At 41.6% G+C, this 21,363-nt stretch overlaps 1 protein-coding gene across 4 annotated transcripts in view; it reads left to right on the forward strand.

The window, feature by feature from the left end:
* Positions 1-17,381, forward strand: part of syt17 (synaptotagmin XVII) — a 38,745-nt gene extending 21,364 nt beyond the window's left edge. For 2 of the 4 annotated variants that reach the window (XR_013791534.1, XR_013791536.1), the window contains 4 exons: positions 192-312; positions 878-1,033; positions 8,513-9,463; positions 14,461-14,535. Coding sequence is in view for 1 of the 4 variants with exons in the window: in XM_079520423.1 (XP_079376549.1) it covers positions 192-312; positions 878-1,033; positions 8,513-8,709 (474 nt within the window). In the remaining 3 variants the exon portion in view is untranslated. Of the gene's footprint in view, positions 1-191; positions 313-877; positions 1,034-8,512; positions 9,692-14,460; positions 14,536-17,301 lie in introns of those variants that run through there. The other 2 variants (XR_013791535.1, XM_079520423.1) reach the window with 2 other exon arrangements.
* The last annotated feature ends 3,982 nt before the right edge of the window (positions 17,382-21,363 follow it).

Here is a 21,363-nt window from a genome sequence, read left to right on the forward strand (position 1 = left end):
TTGAAGTTTTTCAGAAAACTTTTCAGATTTAGAGGCGTTTTTAGAATCGGCCTTAGGCCTAATAATTTAACTCGTGAGAGTGTAAGATGAAACCAAATTTGGTTTCATTTTATGCTCTGGGTACAGAGGCTAGCCTACAGATACTACTACTGTAAAAACCTTCAGATATGAATGATGCTGTGGTTTTTCAGAATGAAGTGGAGCTTGGAGAGCTGTTGCTCTCCCTCACCTACCTTCCCAGTGCTGGCAGACTCAACGTGGACATCATCAGAGCTAAGCAGCTGCTGCAGACAGACATGTGCCAGGGCTCAGGTACAATTACATCTATCTATCTATCTATCTATCTATCTATCTATCTATCTATCTATCTATCTATCTATCTATCTATCTATCTATCTATATGGAGCCGCTCTAGTATTTATTAATATCACAATGTCCCGTTTCACAAGTTTTCAAATGTATAAACTCTTTAAATCCTTTGAAAATGGCAAATCTAGAAGGTCACAATGAGTCGCATCGCGACACATTGTGAGCTATTGTGAGCTTGTAGATCGGCTATTTTCAAATAGCCGAAATGTATATAGGGCTGAAGTGGTTAATGTATGTTTTGTAATAATAATCCAAATCTAGTAACTAAGAAGTAAAAGTATTGACAATTGGAAATACTCCACTCCAGTAACAATACCGGTACCTCAAAATTGTACCTAAGTAGGCCACAGACAGTACTGTACAGTATATGAGTAAATTTACTTACGAGTTACTTTACACCACTGGAAATACCTACCTACAATTTAAGATGAAAGCGATCAGAATGCTCACACTTCATGACAGCTCCTGACTGTCAGCTCCTGACTGTCACCTGACTGTTCCCCTCCAGATCCATTCGTAAAGGTCCAGCTGGTGACCGGACTGAAGCTGGTCAAGACCAAGAAGACGTCCTGCATGCGAGGCACCATCGACCCCTTCTACAACGAGTCCTTCAGCTTCCGCGTGCCTCACGAGGACCTCAGCGAGGTCAGCCTCGTTTTCAGCGGTGAGCCAAAATAATAGACGTGTTGTTTTATTTCACCTTTTATTTATAACCAGGCAAAGACAGGTCTTTGCCTGTGATAATACAGTAAAAACAGTATTATTTAAATAGGGGCAAAACATAAATCAATCCGCTCTAAGGCAAATTAAACACAAAAAAGGGGTACCGTTTGCACTGAGAGTGTACAAATCAAATAGACTCTAACCACATTTGAGTTGAATTAATGCTCAGTTAGGCAGATTGTGGCAGGGAGCATCGTGTAGGCAGGTGGCAGTCGACACAAAGTAATATTTGAAACGTTAGGTTCCTGAGAGGCTGCAGCCTCACTGAGAGATTATAAGAAGCATTGGACAGTCACAGGTTCTAGGCCTGCACTGCCCTGCAGGGGGTTAGAGATAGTCTGGCTTGGCCAGCCTCATAGCAGGGATTCACTGAAGATTCCTCCCACAGAGGAAGCGTCAGTGAATCTGGCCAAGCCAGGCTAGATGAGAGAGAGACAGTCTGGGGTGCATCAGTACCCACCCAGTGATAGAAGAAGTACTCATGTTTTACTTTAGTAAAAGCATCAATACCCTATACTCTGAGTCTAGTACTCCAGTATTCCACATTTACTTGAGGAAAAGTAATGGCATCAAAATATACAATAGAATGCGATGCGATGCGATGCGATGCGATACAATTTCAATTCAATTCAATTCAATTCAATTCAATTCAATTCAATTCAATTCAATTCAATTCAATTCAATTCAATTCAATTCAATTCAATTCATAACTATAAATAAACAAAGCATAAACAAACAAACAGGGGGGACTTATCTCTGTACATACATACGAATGTAATATTTTTAATATGGTATGTAATGGTATTTTTAATACCATTACTATATTACTATATCAAAACTCAAAAGTAAATCAACAAACTACACTATAAAAGCAGGTGAAACATTGGCCAAATTGTCAAATAATATAAGAAAGAGGCAAACATTGTGAAAATAACCGATCTACAAGATCAGGTTGCGAGGCGTTGTGAGCTTGTAGATCTGCTCTTTTCACTATGTGTGGAACCGAGTCAAACAAAACCGAATGCCTCAACAACTCCTACGATTCAAATCATCACAAATGTCATTCCGGCCAATCACTTTTGGCGCCTTCACATTTCTCCCCTCACTTTTATCCTCAATATGTACTTTGCTCAGCCAATCAAATCATCGCTATAGGATGATCAGCCAATCGTCAGCCAGTGTTTGTGTTCACACAAACCCTCAGGGCCTCAAAGCTGTCCATAGGACGGGCTAGCGCCCCTCAAAAATCAACTAAAAGCAAAAGAGTGAAGAAATAGGTCTTGAGCTGTGCTTTCAAGCTGTCCACAGAGGCTGCCTGTCTAAGGTGTAAACGGGAGTTCATTCCAAGCACATTAGCGTATAGCTGAACCAACGGTAAACATGGACTTCTCATGGTTGTGGTAACGATTCAACGTGAGGTCGTTGTGAAACACAGCCAGGAGGATCAAAAGTTTAACTATTTTCTGCTTGACGCGCCCAGGGCGCTCCGCCAAACAAACTCTGTCTCAGAGGAGGAATGTGGACAGTTCAGAAATCCACCTACCAGTGACATCATTGGTAGGTTCGTTTGGTAATTTCAAACAAGTTGTTTAAGTTGTATTAATGCGAGAAGCCGAGAACAATGGCCTCTATTATAGCATGCTAACTTTTCAGGAATAGAAAACTTGCAGTTTCTATTAGCCTGGATTCCCCATCAATGATGTCACTGGTGTTCAGGTTTCTGAATTGTCAAACAGTGAATAGACAAAAATGCCTAGTGCCATATTATATTGAGCATTAGTGAGGACAAATTACATGAAGACATGTTGAAAATGGGTGTTCTTTTGTCATACCCAGGTCTTAAATCCTACCAAATTAAGTACAAATGGTCTTGTGAGTCATGTGACAAACAGGGTATTGATATTCCATACTATTTGCCTGTAATAGGCTTCAACATTGACTGACACAGCCAGACACAGGTAGGCCACCCATCCTGGCGAAGACCTGCGCTCAGAGAAGGACCCTATTCTAGTTGTAATAGTTACCCTACTACACCAATAGAGGGTGCTGCTGCCCCTGAGTTCTTTGCGTTTCATCATGACATTGAATTCAATACAAATGAACACAATCGTGTCATCCTCTTCCATTAAAAAAATGTGCTTAGTCCTTTTGAGTTTTGAGTTGTTGTTTTTTTGTTAGTTTTTTGTTTTTGTGAAGCAAAAGTAATATAATACATTACACAGAAAAGTGTGATATCAATGCGAGGGTGCACACCGGTTCCCGTGTCCCCAGCTAAATGATTGATAGTTAAGAACCAATTTAACTCAGGGAGTGTACGTAGAAATGGAAATAAATGGACCCCTTCACTTTATCACAGCGTAATATTGTGTGGATGTTCTCGTCGTGACACACACGTACCAGGTGTAAGGACCTTGAGAGTATCTTACTGGTCAATCTTTACACTCAGACCAGGGTTAGGGTCATCAACATGCCTGTCCACAGACAAAGGTTTCAGGCAGGGTTAGCAGACTTGGTGGAGGTTTTTTGATTTTCCTTTTTACGCACCATTATAATATTCTAATTACTGTATGTCAAGTCTCTAGGTTTTTCTGCAGAATATGTAGGCCTATATTCACGCTTATCTACTATGACACTATGGCATTAGGAGTTCCGCAACTAGTACTAGTGGTTCTCAAATAACTCCATTCGAACACTCTCAGAGTTACAGACCGGTTGTGGTCATTCAGAGCTATAGCTCTTTATGGATTTCTGGTGGTAATAGATTGCAAAGATTTTTTTTTTTGTGGCTTTCGCCTTTATTTTATTTATTTTTATAAAGAGATAGGTATACAGTAGGCTGATAGGAAATGGAGGAGAGAGATGGGGGGGGGGGGGGGGGGGTGACACGCAGCAAAGGCCGTCGGGATCGGGAGTCGAACCCGCGGCACACCGCCAGACTGGATCACCAGCCAAGGTGCCCAGACGGCTACGCCAGCCGCCCCCGGGCCGCAAAAATGGAATTCAGACAAAAATGTCCACACCACAAGCCAGCATGGCGATGACCAGTGGCGTGCACAGATAGACACTAGGGGGTGCTAGAGCACCCCCTGCCCTTTTGGCAATGTGCCCTTTTGAAAAAAAACAAGAAAAAAAAAACATTTTTTTCTCTTTTTTTTTTTGATTTTTCAAAAATAGCAGACCTACAAGCTCATAGCGCGCCACTCGGTGGCGCGCTATGAGCTTGTAGATCTGCTATTTTTCAATAGCTAAAGCATAACATAATGCTAACACCAAAAGGGGTTCCCGCCCAAAATGGATTAAGGCAACCGGCCGGTTCCACGCGCTGCACAAGGTGCCCTTTTTTAACTTGAGCACCTGCCCCTCTAAATGTCTGTGCACGCCACTGGCGATGACCTCTGACTCAGACTAAAGTAACACCTTGGATCTGGCTGTTCGCGACCTCATCCTCACACCCATCGCACCATCATCTCCCCATCCGGCTAATATGTGCTGAGACAGGATTAATTACCTGTTGTTTGTGGTTTCATACCTGATGTAATCTCGGCAGGAGACGACAATCACATAAACTCACGCAGAATTAGGCACCGGCTGTGGAATGTTTGGCTACGCCGAGGGAAAACAAGATTATAGCTGCAGAAGGGCAGCTAATTAAGTTATCTATTAGAGAGAAATGGGCCGAATTTGAAGCCAAACACTGAACCTATAGTACATACTGCATAGTGCACAATAACTAGCCTGGCTAATAAGCCAGACTCAAATCACACTGTCGTGTGGTATTTGAGTCTGGAGATGCTGTGTATGGATCTTGTTTCCCGGGGGGCGGGTTCAAACATTTTCTTTTTGACGCAATTGGTCAGAGCTACTGTCAGTCAAAGGTCTCAAGCATTGAATGTCACTGTACCAAAGCCCGCCCATATTGCATACCGTGTCCCGATTGGCCACACCAGTTCTCTGGTGTAGGAAATGGGCGTACAATTGAGCCTCTCCAGACCGTAATCCGCCGGCAGGCAATTTTTTTTTGCCAACGGCTGATTCGGTCTGGCTTATTAGCCAGGCTACACAATAACATCTTTAGTGATATATCTTCTCCGTTTGTGAGTGTACAGTATAACTCTGAGAATGTAAAACTTTAACCAAATGGACTCTTTCTTTGTGGCATCATGCACTACAGCAAACTTCTTGCTGAGTACACCCTGTCTTACGACCGACTTTGGGGTCTCGACCCCTCAGTTGAGACACACTGCACGCGTGCATAAAGCCCAAACCATACCAATGATTTGCCATGCAACTCCTTGCAACTTCTTGCAACCATTATCCCCAATGGCAGTTGCAAGGAGTTGCATTGGTGTGGTTGACCTTAACCCATTTTCGGCGGGAACCCCTTTTGGTGTTTTAAGCATTATGTTTTACTTTAGCTATTGAAAAATAGCAGATCTACAAGCTCGTAGCGCGGCACCGAGTGCCGCGCTACGAGCTTGTAGATCTGCTATTTTTTTTTAAATCGGGAAAATGTGGCGCAAATCATTTATATATTCTTTCAGAGCGAACATTTTAACTCATATCTTTGCTTCTGGGGGGGGTCCATGGAACAACATATTTTCAGATGGGGGTCGGCTGCCAATTTCATATGTTTTTGGGGCTCTTTGACATAAATGTTTGAGCACCACTGACATAGAAACATGGGTTTTTCAAGAAAACTGTCAGGATTGCATTGGTGTGGCTTGGGCTTAAGTTTGGGCTTAAAGGGACATTTCACCGCTGGAAGAAACTCCAGTCACTCAATGTTAATAGTATTTGTAGTAGATAACAGTCGCACAATTTTCAAATTTGAACTCTATATGGCCAGAAACATAATGAAGTCTGTGTGTTTGACTAGGGTTTGACTGGATTACTACAATGACCATAATGTTTTGATGCACTGCCCCACCTTGTGGAGATGGGGAGGGTTGTTTTACTGAGACAACATGTAGTCCAGGGAGGAAGTGAGACCAGTGCCTATGACATCACAGGAGTACTTTGAAATACAAAAATATCTAAAACCACATATTACACACATAAAAACTAAAGGAAAGTGTTCCAAATCTTCTAAACGTCTTTTGCAAAGGGGGGAAGTGGCCTTTTAATAAGAGATGTACTCCAAAGCTCCGTCTCTCTGTCTCCATGCAGAAGTGATACAGACGGACTCACTGCTGTGTTGAGTTGAGCACTAATTGGGTGGCAGCGGCTCAGGGGATGTGTTTACACAACATTTTAAGAACCATCCTGGGGGAACCAGGAACAGAAACAGACAAAGGAGTCTTAGAGGGGGAAAGGAATGAATTAAATAAACTGTAGAGGAAACGGCAATTAATTTGAAAAGACACATGGTAATTGTAAATAGCATCCAGTTTTTTATTGAATATCATGTTTTGCTCTATTATACAGTGCAATGTATACTGTGGTTCTGCATGACTCTGTAGCCTATACTGTCCTGTGTTGTCCTTGAACACCAGTCGAAGTACTCACATGTTTTAGTTAAGTACAAGTATCAACAATACCCTATTGTAGAAATAGTCTGTTACAAGTACAAGTTCAGTATTAAAAGTACTAAAATAGGCACAGTGGCATAGTGACATAGTGGCATACAAACAAATACCAAAAGTAAAAGTTCTCCTACAGAATGTCCCATTTCACAAGTTATCATATGTCTAAAATGTATAAAACTTGAAAATAGCCAATGTTTAAATATAGCTGAACTAAGTCTAAATAATTGTATTGGAGTAAAAAGCACAACATTTGCCTCTGAGATGCAATGGAGTAGAATACAAGTATTGAAAATTGGAAATACTCCAGTAAAGTAAAACATTCTCAAAAGTCTACTTAGGTACAGTACTCGCAGTGTAAAGTCATCATATAAAGTAAAGTAACCTTATAGATCTGCTATCTGCTATACACCGGCACGCAACTGAGGATAATAAATGGGGCTTGTGGGTCTGAGGTGTGGTGCAACCATAGAACACTCAACAGTCGTGACCCATTCTCTGCACGACCACGTCACAGATACAGGCAGTAGCTATAGGGGAGTTATTATGCAATTATTTAATTGTCTTTCTTTTCTCTGCGTGCGTCCAGTTTGTTGAATGAAAACAGACCTAACCAGGGCTCTATCTGTCTCTTATCAAAGCACTTTGCTCTCCGCCTCCCCTCCCCGTCTCTCCTATAAGGGGTCAGCTCCTTATTGTCAGGGCTAAATTTAGCCAGGCATTGCTCTTTTCAGTTGTCTCACGTCACATGAGAGGCTGTGACACAGAGATTATTCATACACACATACAGACACCCACACAAATACATGGGGGGGGAAAAAACAAGTGTATATGAATGTCATACTGTACATACATATATACATACATACATACATACATACATACATACATACATACATACATACATACATACATACATACATACATACATACATATAAACCAGTAAGCCGCGCATGCACGCATCCGCCTGGGTGAGCGCTGGTGCTTTGGAATGGGGGGTCAGATCAACATATCTGCCTGGGTGACAGCAGAGAAGACTGCTGGGCGAGTGCTGGTGCTTTGGCATGGGGGGTAAGATCTTAATTTTCGGGCCTGTAGAGAGCTCTAGTTTTCGCCGGCTTTCTAGTCTTTCGGGCGCGGCTGCACTAATAACTTTGGGGCATGCCCGTCTAGAGTTTGAACGGACAGGTATCAGTCAAAAGGGAGACATTGAAGAGGAAGGATGGAGGGGAAGGATCAGCATATGGAATGTCAGAACAGTCCAGCTCCATATATGGAGATCTAGGGGTTTGAGTTTTGAGGTCAGATGTAGAGTTGCTGGCCAATATTGATGACATCAGGGATCTCCATATATGGGCTTAATATTGATGACATCAGGGATCTCCATCCCTGATTATGTCACGTGATGTCACGTGCTCCATCCCTGATGATGTCACGTGATGTCACGTGCTCCATCCCTGATGATGTCACGTGATGTCACGTGCTCCATCCCTGATGATGTCACGTGCCTGACCCACAAACTGACGGGAATTATGCGCGATTCCATTAACTGCGACCTTCGGCCGCAATAATATACAGGTCACTGTGACTCACCTTTCCACATAGTCACAGACACTGGTGTGATGTGTCTTCTGTCATTTAGTATTCCATTAGGATTTCTGCCTGCAACCTCTCCCCTTTCCAGGGTTTTTCTTGGGCTCGGAACAGACCTGCATGAATAATCATGCATAGTATTGCACAGCACAGTGAGTGATATAAGCCTGCATTTCAAAGAGTGACAGAATCAAACCTCAGCGCCATCGATCAATATTGATTGCGTTAAAGTTCACAACTTTTAACTTCATTCTCTCTCTCTCTCTCTCTCTCTCTCTCTCTCTCTCCCCCTCTCTACTGACAGTGTATGGCCACAACATGAAGAGCAGCAATGACTTTGTGGGCCGCATTGTGATCGGTCAGTTCTCCACGGGTCCACCTGAAACATCTCACTGGCGCCGCCTGCTGGCCTCCCAGAGGACACCGGTGGAGCAGTGGCACAGCCTGCGCTCCCGGGCCGAATGTGACCGAGTCTCGCCCGCGTCCCTGGAGGTCACATGATAGGGGGTCGGGGGTGATGCGACGGTGGCTCCTTGGGTCTCTGAGGTGGACATGGATGGATGGGTCAGGAGAGGAAGAGGTCAAAGGGGATTCATTTCTGTCGAGGCAGGTAGAGAAAGAGGTTTTCATTTCATCATCTACTGGGATGACCAGCAGTGACCGTCTCAGATGGAGCAAGTTCCCTTCAGTCCGTTGTCTGCATCATCAAGGTGGCTGTCCTTGTCCCCCCTCTGTCCTCGTCCAATGACAACAGAGTACCTGGTAGAAAAGTGAGCTTTTAAATGTACCCTTGAAAACAGGCGCTATAAGAACGGCAACAGCGACTCCTGGAGAAGATGAGTACCTTTGGGTCTTTTTTTGTTTTGCTTGTTTTTGATTTATCACATTGATAAAATAAATAATCGATGGGACTCAACCATCACCTCAACTGCAATCGTTGTCATGCTGCTAAACCTTTGACGTCTTCTGACGTCTGCTGACTTCCAATGATGGGCTGAAAATAAACTCTGTCTGATTGGGTGACAAACAGGTTGAAATGCTCTGTCTGATTGGCTGACAAACAGGTTGAAATGCTCTGTCTGATTGGCTGACAAAGGTTGAAATGCTCTGTCTGATTGGGTGACAAACAGGTTGAAATGCTGGATCTGATGACTGGGTGAACGTTTGAGCTGACAAGTGAAGACTTTGGTTTCCATGACAGTAGAACCTACAAGGCCTTATCCGAGCACCACAGAAAGGAAAGAAAGTCAGACAGGTGAGATACAGTATATGTGACTACTACCATCACAGATTCTGAGAGTTTAATTTTGCGTGGAACATTTTCCACAATGTAAAGTACAGGTTTCACTGCAATACGTTAATGAAGCCTACTTTTACAGCCACATAATACAGGTATACATTCACCCAGATTTCAAATGCCATCAGCCCTTTTTCTAATTCAATTTTGGGGAAATAAATGAGAAGTTCAGTCCAACAAATGTCACATGTAATTGGCTACATCGGCAACATTGGCTACCAACTGCAGGTTCTGTGGTGTGGGGGAAAAAAGCCCATCCAAATAATTCTTATGAAAAGATCAGTCAATGCAATGCATAGCAAAAATGTTGCTGTCAATGGGCTTTTGAGTTTGTGTTATATAGCTCCCGTTGTGTAAACTTAGTTCCTTAGTTGTTGAATTATCCTGACCTTGGCACTTAAGATACCGTATATGTCGTTCAAGTAGCAGATTGGATAATGAGGATCTGCTGGTGAGTGGACACTATACTATATGGTTGAGGTGAAAGTGCTCAATGTGAAGTGTCTACCACCAGTGGAACAAGTGACATAAATTTAAACTGCTTCACACAATGAACAAGGAGTAGAGCTTATTCATTATTATGGCGGTGGGGGACAATGGTTTGCTGAGAAGTCTGTGGCTGGGTCTGTATTTCTCTACCGTATTTCAGCTGGTAGAAAGGCCTATATACCAATCATCAGGGTTCTATCAACTGAAGCGCAACTCAATTCACTTGTGACCGTGCAATATGCTATTTCGTGTTGTTTTGTTTCGTGTGCACTAAAAGAAAAAAACATTCAGCAGCCATTGCTTCAAAATTTCGGCGCTCTTGCAGCGATAGTTGAGCAATAGTTGCCCCGCCGTTTGGTGCTTGTAGATCTGCTATTGTTGAATAGCCTAAGTATAAAATAGTCTATAGTCTAAATCTACAAGTCTATAGTCTAAATCTACAAGGCAATCTAAATCTTTCAAATATTTGTAGTGGAAGTATTAAAGTGTCCCCCCAAAAAATTTAAAGTAAAGTAAGAGTGCTCAAAATTAAGTGCAGTTACTTTCCACCACTGTGAATTGCTATTTTGTTGTTGAGATTTTAAAGCTGTCTTTTTGTTGTGCTGTGCTGTTCTATGCTGTCATTCTGCACATCAGTCCAGTCCTTGAAGGGGTGCACGTCCATACAGAAGGGATGCACGTCCGTACTGAAGGGGTGCGCGTCCGTACTGAAGGGGTGCGTGTCCGTACTGAAGGGGTGCGCGTCCGTACTGAAGGGGTGCGCGTCCGTACTGAAGGGGTGCGCGTCCGTACTGAAGGGGTGCGCGTCCGTACTGAAGGGGTGCGTGTCCGTACTGAAGGGGTGCGCGTCCGTATTGAAGGGGTGCGCGCCCCGGTGCGCGACGCATCCGTACTGAAGGGGTGCACATCCGTACTGAAGGGGTGCACATCCCTACTGAAGGGGTGCGCGTCCGTATTGAAGGGGTGCGCGCCCCGGTGTGCAAAGCGTCCATACTGAAGGGGTGCGCGTCCGTATTGAAGGGGTGCACATCCCTACTGAAGGGGTGCGCGTCCGTATTGAAGGGGTGCGCGCCCCGGTGTGCAAAGCGTCCATACTGAAGGGGTGCGCGTCCGTATTGAAGGGGTGCACGTCCGTATTGAAGGGGTGCGCGCCCCGGTGTGCGAAGCGTCCATACTGAAGAAGTGCGCGCCCCGGTGCGCGACGCGTCCGTACTGAAGGGGTGCGCTTCGGTACGCCTGTTTGTTTACCCCTTAAACCCTATAGGCTGGTTGACCGGAGTCCCTCAGGGCAATATAGGGCCCTGTTTCCCAAACAGTGGGTCAGGGACCCATGTGTTGGTCGTAGACACATTTATTATGGGTCCCTTTATTTTTCTTTTTTTTTCTTTTGAATTATCATCATTTCAAAAGATTTTCAAAAACCATTCCAAAAACATTAAAATGTTAATGAATTAATTGAGAAATAAATTAAACTTTAAAGAAATTCCATTAATTAAAAAACTAATTTTTAAGAAGTAGTGTAAATATCTACAAGCTCACAATGCGGCGTGATGTGAGCTTGTAGATCTGCTATTTTCACTAGTTCGGCTCCCGGGGAGACATCACATTTCTCTTTTGGGGAAACAAAAAAGAATTTGGGAATTTTCCATAGATGGAAAGCTCTGCATGCCTCTGCTCTTCTATCCCGGATTGGAGCCCGGTTTCCTGGGCAAGTGCTACATTTCTTAACCACTAATAGAGCCTAGCTGCCTGCTTGCTCAGGGGATCGAATCTGGACCATCATGTCAAAATTCAGTGTCAGATCCTGTGTCCAGGTGAGACATGACCTTTGACACGATCTAAATGTCTTAAAGGACCACTTCACCACTTTTCAACTTCTCTTCCTATAATTGGTCCTAACTAATGTTCATGATAAAATACCACGATTTTTTCCTACTCAGTCTGTGTCTCATAGGAAGGCTGTGGGAAGTTCAGAAACCCGTCCACCAGTGACATCATCGATGGTGAATCAATCAATCAATCAATCAATCAATCTTTATTTATATAGCACATTTCATACAACGGGTTTAGTTCAAAGTGCTTTACAGTGCTTTACAGAGCAAAAATAAAACAAGAAAAGGCAAAACACAAGAGAGCATCAAGTACATACTAATAACAAAACAACAATGAGCGACTAAAACGGGGAAAGGGACATGCAATGATCTAGTTAAAAGCAATGATAAAAAGGTGTGTTTTAAGATTTCGTTTAAAAATGTCTACAGATTCAGAGAACCGTAGATCCCTTGGCAGGCTGTTCCACAGCACAGGGGCATAGTAGCTAAAGGCGGCTTCTCCATATTTGTTTGTGTTTGGGGTCTCTGGGATCTCTAGGAGACCAGCACCAGAGGATCTAAGGGGTCTGCCGGGCACATATTTAGGTAGCATTTCAGAAAAATGCTACCTAATCCAAGCTAATAGAAACGGCAGGCTTTCTTTTCCTGAAAAGTTGCAATGCAAAAGTTGAAGCCATCGTTCTCACGATAATACAAATCTAAATATATTTTAAAACAAATCTTGTTTAAAAAAAAATTATCTAATGATGATGTCACTGGTGGACGGGTGTCCGAACTGCCCAAAGCCCTACTATGAGACACAGACTGAGTAGGAAAAAATGGTGGTGTTTTATCATGAACATTAGTGAGGACCAATTATATGAAGAGATGTTGAAAAGTGGTGAAGTGGTCCTTTAATAGAAGAGCATGCAGGAGCCAGAATACAACCACCCCAATAGTTTAAGTTATTTTATTATATTAACATACTCTACCATACAGATTGGACACAATACAAATGTATTTATATTTAAAAAAATGCCGCTTTAAGTATCCTACAAATGGCTGCCCGGTGCCCCCAGAGGACTGAAATGGTATCGCAATGAAGTGCTACGTGTATGTGTTGAAGAGGTGTGCATACCTTTCAGGGTAAATAGGTATACTGTGAACCCACATCCTACAGTTGGAGGCCATCGATATTGTCCTTTTCTTTTTGCTGAGGTTTGCGTGATCTGCGCAAAACCCCTTTTGGTGTTTTAAACATTATGTTATAATTTAGCTATTGAAAAATAGCAGATCTACAAGCTCATAGCGCGCCACCGAGTGGCGCGCTACGAGCTTGTAGGTCTGCTATTTTTGAAAAATCGTGAAAATATTTATTTCAGAAAACTGGAGGATTTAGAAGGATTTTAGAAGGACAATATCGGTGGCACCCAACTGTACATGTTTCAGTGGTAATGAGTCGTGGGTGTTCATATACCATAATATACTGTACTGTCCACTACACTGGTGCTGCCGGGTGCAGTGTGTGTGTGTGTGTGTGTGTGTGTGTGTGTGTGTGTGTGTGTGTGTGTGTGTGTCACGTGCACGTGCGCGGGGGGCCACTGTGTCTGCTCTGTGTTGCCTTACTGTTTAAGTGTCTCGGTAATCTGTCCGGGCAGTCTAGTGAATTCACTCACATGCTAGAACAGTGGTTCTCAATCTGCGGGTCGCACTGTGGGGCTCGATCTCCAGATGACAGTGAAGTGATTTTAGGGGCTCGATCTCCAGATGACAGTGAAGTGATTTTAGGGGCTCGATCTCCAGATGACAGTGAAGTGATTTTAGGGGCTCGATCTCCAGATGACAGTGAAGTGATTTTAGGGGCTCTTTCTCCAGATGACAGTGAAGTGACAATTTAGAGAACTTTTTAAAACCTCCAACAAAAAGAAAAGAGAGAATAATACTATATTACTGCATACAAAGTAATACATAATTTGGCCAAATTGTCAAATAATATAATTTATATTATTTGACAATTTGGACATATTTTTTCTTATATTATATAAGAACAGTTACAAAAGTTACACTTTTTTTTTTAAATAGCCAATCTACAAGCTCACAAGAGACGTGAGCTTGTAGATCTTCTGTTTTCACAAAAACAGAGTTGAACGCACAGCCTGAAAGGGTTGAGAACCACAGTGCTAGAAGACTGCACCACGTCTAGATTAGGAAGCCTCATGGTCATAAATATTATGTGGTTGGTTAAAGACTAAAGAGTCAAAGGTATACTGTGCCAGCAAATATATATATATATATATTTATTTATGTATTTATTTATTTATGATGAGGATAGAATTTCTCATGAATGTGTTTAACTCAGAACACTGTGTGAATGCGGTGATACCCTTTTCTGCTGTTAAAATGATGTGATACGCTGTATGTCATTGTCTCTTGGCTCGAGGTGGCCATATTTGAACGGTATAGCTTTATTGAATGGTTGTAAAGTGACTCCATGACATGTTAACTGTATTCAGTACATTTAACACTTAGTAACGAGACTGTATGTATACATACAGTAACGTGCTTAAAAGTTGAAAAGGATTTGAATCTTGCCCAAATGCTGCACTTCATATTTTCAAAACTTTTTTATTTTTTCTTCTTTTTTTTTTAATTTAGTGGGATAGTCTAGCTGAGAATTACTTTTGGGAAGATCGATAAGAGTTTCATACAACAATGGAGGATCAAGGACAAAGAACAACTTCAAAATATAATGTTCATGTATAATGTTCATTAATATGTTGGACTCTTGCTGTGGGTGTATTGTAACTAATTACAATTGCTCTTGTCACTAATTGAGTAGCTTTCAACACAAGTAATCTTGCTTCTACTAAAAGGGAACAATTAAAGAATCAGAGCTTTAAGAGGGAATCGTTAAGGAACCAGAATCGCAAAAATCCTAAAATGATCCCAAGACCCAACCCTAGTTGAGATGTGTAGAGATTGAGAACCATACAGGTTTATATAAAACCACCTCAAGGTAACAAACAATGAATGTGTTTTGTGGTTGTCACTGTCCTTTTGAAGAAGGAAGAATGAACAAAAATAATGTGTGTGTTTATATATCTGAAGTATAGATGTTAAAGAGTACAATTGGATTTAGAGGGAAAAAAACACATTTTTAGAGTCATTACGTGAGTCAAATAGAAATTCGTCAGCTTTCTGTGAAGTTGGGACCTCCTTTGCGTCCTCTTTGATGCATTGCACAAGCGCTCGTGTCTTATAGATAGGATCTTAACGTGAATCGTGTTATTCTTGTTACGGTCATATCTCTGACAGTTTAAAGCCTCGCTCATACTTACACTCACTCATGCTAGAAGATCATTCATGACGTTCACATAATATGATTCATTATAGGATTTAATTCCTCAAAACCTTTTTTTTCTTTTCTGTTTTTGACATAATATCGGCATATTCATTCATGTTTGTTACCTTCAATTCACAAAAACTTCCCACACTTCATATAAAATGTTTTGGTGTTGTGCCATAATCCATAAGTAAGTCCAATATCCCATGTAACATATATGCATGGGGGCTATGATTATGGTACAGTGGAGTGGACCCAGATTACAACATTGAATGTGGAAACACCAACATAACAACGGTATGAATTAGGCATAACAGTGAAAAAGGACTCCATGCCTAAAACACTCGTAGCCTACACTATGTTGCTTTAAAATCACTGGAAGATGTGTCTCTGTGCCTGTTGTAAACCAGGGGCTATTATTAGCTGCAGGTGCGTATGGGGAATGCCAATGCACAAACCTTTGTCAGAGAGGAGAGGAATATATCTGATAGGGATTGTGTTGTAAAATTCTCATTCATTCTCACGTTCAAAACAAATGTATAATCTATATAAGTCAAAGATGCCCCTTGCAGGTGGCCAGATTTCTAAACATCGCATTTCTGTTTCCAACCACTTCTGGCGGTCCTCTGAATAACCAATATTGTGTTATCCCAAGTCGTAGGTTCCATGGTGTCCGTGCATCTCTGGGTTGTTCCTGTGTGGTGTCTGTGTTCTAATGTATTTTTGTCATTAAGATCTCGCGTACACGTGTACAGACAGACGGGCACATGGTGCGTGTCATTAATCCGCTGCGTTTTGCATACAAATGAGTATTCTGGTGGTGCAATCGGTGTTATAAGTGCAACTGTGCTTTTTTCCGCCATCGAAAAATCTGTTCACACAGAGAGGTGAGGCCACTTTATCCTTTACACGTCTGCCGTCGTTTGATCTAAAGCAATATTTATCTCTGTTCTCTGTTGTAGCCTCTTTTCGCTGTGGTCACTGTTGGGCAGATCGACTCCGTATGCCATGATGATATATGTTTAACTGTTTGTTGAAGTGCACATACAAATGCTGACACAAAACTGATGTAGACTTGCACAGATATATCACATACACTTGACGGCGATACTTTCACGCACACACACACACACACACACACACACACACACACACACACACACACACACACACACACACACACACACGCACACGCACATCACTGTAAGGTGTTCCAATGACCTTCCACCTCGCCTACAAATTTGTGATCTTTCTATCTCAGTTGTCTGGTTTCACTGCAACACACCAAATAAAGTGCTTGTGCAATGACGATGTACCCTGTGTGCTGTATATGAATTATTTGAGGACGGGCTGTTTTGGCTAAGGTACCAATTAACCCCCCCAGAATATTCTGGACGCTGCAGGTGTTCAAGTCACCAAACTTCATTCTAACCGGTAACAGCAAACGTTTAAGTGCCGTTAAAACCCTTAAATGGGTGACTTTTCTAAACAATAACAGTCTCTATAAATCAGTGGTTCCAAACTTTTCAGGTCGAGACCCAAAAGAGAGATTAGACCCGGGACCCAAACTAGTGAAAATATCAGATCTACAAGCGCACAACGCAACACGTTGCGAGCTTGTAGATCAGCTATTTTCACTACTTTTTAATTATTTTTATTCATGGAATTTCTTAGATATACAGTAGGCTATATATATATATATCATTTTTTATGTAAACAATTATTTATTTATTTTTCGTTAAAAAACACTTCTCGTTATGTGGAAAGCTAAAAGCTGACCCTCTCAAACACAGTTAACCAAGTCCACATGTATTATTGGCTGCAATAATAATAATAATAATGATGATGATGTTCCAGACTGCCTCCAGCAGAGCACCACAAGCTGCTTCTCCACACACATTATTTTTTACATGACTAATAATCACTGTCTGTACACAGCAAAATACATAAAAGGGAAGAGCAATTATTTTTGTGCATGCTGTGCGCGTGCGTGCGTGCGTGCGTGTGTGTGTGTGTGTGTGTGTGTGCGCGCTAAAATAACTATAGCTCTATGTTCTGATAGTACTCTTCATTGCTATGTTTTCTCATTAACACTAACAGGAGTCTCCTGCTGTCTCTCCAGCTCGTTTAGTAAACAGAAAATGCATTTTCAGGTTGGGATACCAATTCGATTATCCAATCGGGAGAGAGAACTCACACAGGACAAACGAGTGAATTTGGAAGTGGTGACGAAATGAACAAAGTGAGCAGACAAACTTGGAACCGAGGTTAGAAATATGCTGGAATTGGCAATGTGTTACCTGGAAAGGCTTATTGTTTTGGCTGTTTCCTTAGAGATATGTCACCCTAATTTGATTAGGCACCTCCAAATTGCTGGAAAAGTGCATGAGTCACTCACTCTTAACAAATAAAGCTGTACAGTACATGCTTGCTTAGGAATGTTGTTGACGAAACACCACAGAACGACCAAGCAGGCCATGCACTGTCCAATGTCCATGCATGGCTGAATGCATGCACAGTTGCACACACAATATATGAAATGCATCGTCAAAACATAGGCTAATGATGCATTTCTTCTAAATGCTTAAAGGACCACTTCACCACTTTTCAACCTATCTTCATATACTAGTCCTCACTAATAATCATGATGGGGAATCCAAGCTATTAGAAACTGCAGGCTTTCTAGTACTGAAAAGTTGCAATGCGAAAATGGAAGCCATCGTTCTCACGATAATAACAATCTAAACATTTTTGTAAAAAAAGATTGTTTAAAATAAATTTGCCTAACGATGATGTCACTGGTGGACGGGTTTCTGAACTGCCCACAGTCCTCCTATGAGAAGCAGACTGAGTAGAAAGAAATGGTGCCATTTTATCATGTTTATTAGTGAGGACCAATTATATTAAGATGGGTTGAGGGGGGCCTAGTATCTACAGTGTAGATACTAGGCCCCCCTCTTTTATCCCTCTTAACCTAATATCTTTACCGAAAATCTGCAAACTCACAACGTGGGATCTGTTATTTCCACCGAATCTTCACCCCAGAATAGGGACACTAATAGGGTTCATGTGGTTAATTGGTCAGTTTGTTCTGTGTTTTTTTTTTTTTTTTACGAGATAATCTCAGAGGTCAGGATGCCAGGTTGAGCCCAAATTTAATTTGGTTTGTTCCCCCCAGCCTGTCACCTTCTGGGTCACTGAGCACTCAGTGTGGACTCATAACCTCAAAGTGCCAGATTAGCTCTTTTTCAAACTATGTTTCTACATGCTTCCCTAAATCAGTGGTTCTTAATTTACCAAACCAGTTTGGTATGCTTTAGGCCAAGGGGGGGGGGGGGGGGGGGGGGGGGGGGGCAACATTAGTTGAAAATGGCAGATCTACAAGCTCACTACGACTCGTGCAGCGTGGATTCTTATGGAACAAAAACTTTGCATATAGAAAGGAAGTCAAGGTGTGTGTGTGTGTGTGTGTGTGTGTGTGTGTGTGTGTGTGTGTGTGTGTGTGTGTGTGTGTGTGTGTGTGTGTGTGTGTGTGTGTGTGTGTGTGTGTGTGTGTGTGTGTGTTCAGTTGAAATAAGAAAAAGTTGCAGAGGTGTAAACGAATGCAACAACTTTGGAGTTTGATTTATTAAGAAAGTTTAATCAAATAGTTCAATAAAACTGCTCAGCGATTATTATTTTTTACAGTATTATTCAGGCATGATATCAGTCTCTTATGTTAACGTAAAACCTTTCTCTGTGAGATTCTTAGATTCTTTCTTTTACATCCTTACATCATTTCTATCCATAATACACTCCAACTATGTTTGCATTGTTACCAGTCAAATCCCCACTGTTCATTCATCCATGTGTACACTCACCCACTCAATTAATACTTTTATTTGGTGTAGTTCATAGTTTATTATAACATAGTCTGTATCTAACTAAATGAATGTAAATACACACATTGACAGCAGGAGAGAGATATAAACATACTGAGCCTTAAGTATAAGGTATAAAACTATCAGGTGTTTAAGCCATTCCTGTAGTTCAATAATCTCTTAATTGGAGAATATACAGTACTTGCAATAATAGAAAAGTAAATGCGAAAGAAATGACAATGAGGAAACACGGTAGAAATAGGTTTGTTACATTTTTCATAAGGAGCTGAAGAATATTCCATAGTGAGATGCTTCAGATGTGCATTGAACCCAAATCACAAGCAGCTACTGTACATTCTTTGTGTCATATAAACTTTGAGGCCCTTAATCTGTCATATAAACTTTTGAGTTGAGATGCAGTACGTCAGTGAGAATATAATACAGAAATCATGTAGGAATGCCCTCTTATTATACCCACAGTGCACAGAACTCATGCATTGCGCCTTCAGTGACATCTGACTGAAAAATGTACCTATTTCCTGATCAAGGTTCAAACATTTCAATCCCTATCTGATCGGATAAGATTTTGAAATCCTATATTTTGTGATCCAGGATCAGACAATCCAGCCAAATGTTGTCCCGGTATTTCATTATGATAGGATTTCCTGATCTGATCGGATATCAGAGTAATCCCAATTCTGATTTTTGGTTTTTGAACTACCCAAAATTCATATGCGATCCTATCAGATATAATTTTGAATTTGTGCGCCAGAGCATTTATTGTGTGGTGATTAGGTTGCTTGCCCAAGTGATCAGTTGTACTCTTTTGGTTAAAAATAAGCTACAGTGAATACATTTCATTAAGGCATTGGTAAAGGATTCTTTCTATCTTTCTATCTTTCTATCTTTCTATTTTTCTATCTTTCTATCTTCTTTCTATTCTTTCTAGCCTTTGATACATCAAGGTCGTTTGTCCATTGCACGGTAGGCCTATTTAGTTTACACATTATCACTAATAATAAAGACTATATGCTATCACAAATATAAGTGCCTCCCAAAGTCACCATTTGGGCCATTCTTAGACCGAGATGTAATACAAAATTACCAAAAAAAAAAAAACGTTATATAAACAAAGTTATATTTAATTTCTGCAAGTTTTGGGCTGAAGTCAGATGTTGGCTTCGCAGATTAATGTCCACGCACACGAGTCCAGCTCTGGTCCACCTCCAGCCCAATCCCAGCCACCACCATCTGACCAGTGACCACTGACCACACATACCAGCAACAGGCAAACGTCCACCACATTTCTATCCAGTTATAACTTGCTTACACTTCAAATCTCACACCCATAAAAGTACCGTATTTACTGTTTATTAACCCATTTACCGCTACCATTATTTAATCCCTCCGTCGCGTCCTGCCAGGGTTTTATCGCGCGTGACACTTACTTTGAAGAGCCAAATATCCGTAATCGCATTTTACTATGAAACCATTCCGTGTGTGTTGACGAAGCTGGTGCTTGTTCTCTCGGTCGGTGGTGGAAAAAGTGGACCGCGAGTATCACAGCGCCTGCTACAGGCCGTTGAAAACGCTTGTCTGGGACAAAGCGACCCCTGCAATGTCGCTTCTGTGAGATACAGCCGTCTGAAAACAGAGCAGGCAATGTAAGTGGATGCGCGCGCATCTTCAAAATGGCCGCGGCCATTGGCTCAGAAACATAACAAAGCTAACGAACGGTAGATTTCGATACGATCGTATTAAAACATGCATTAATGAATACATCGCTGTTAAAACGGCTTTTCCGGGTGTGGCACGCTACGCTATTCTACGTGTCTATATTCCTATGTTCCTGGCGGGCCTCGTTTAAAACATAAATGACTTTAACTTAAAACATAATATCAACATGATAATATCAGCGACTACGTACATCCAAACATGATACATGACTCATGAGATGCCGGGGAAGTATAGAACAACCGTAACCATAACCATAACCCGCGAACATTTGCACCAGATCTGATCAGCTATTCTCGGCGAAGAGATTGTGTACAGTGGGAAAAGAGAAGGGGACCGAGTAGACCTCCGAGGGGGACCCCCCCGGTCAACAGAAGGGATTGGGTTTACGTGATTAAGCCTGATTTATACTTTGTCGCAGTGTTAATTTTGAGAGCAAATTCTGATTTAGACAATAACACAATATTTAGTTTTAGTCCGTAGTCATCTGAAATTTGTCTTGGTCTAGTCTTAGTAGACAAAATTTCCAATCTTGTTTTTTTTAGTCTCTTAGTCTTAGTCAACAAAATTAACACTGTTCTGTCTTGTGTCGGGCACCAAATGGACATTTGAATACAATTT

Source organism: Electrona antarctica, assembly GCF_951216825.1.
Source record: "Electrona antarctica genome assembly, chromosome: 14".
Classification (NCBI taxonomy): Eukaryota; Metazoa; Chordata; class Actinopteri; order Myctophiformes; family Myctophidae; genus Electrona; species Electrona antarctica.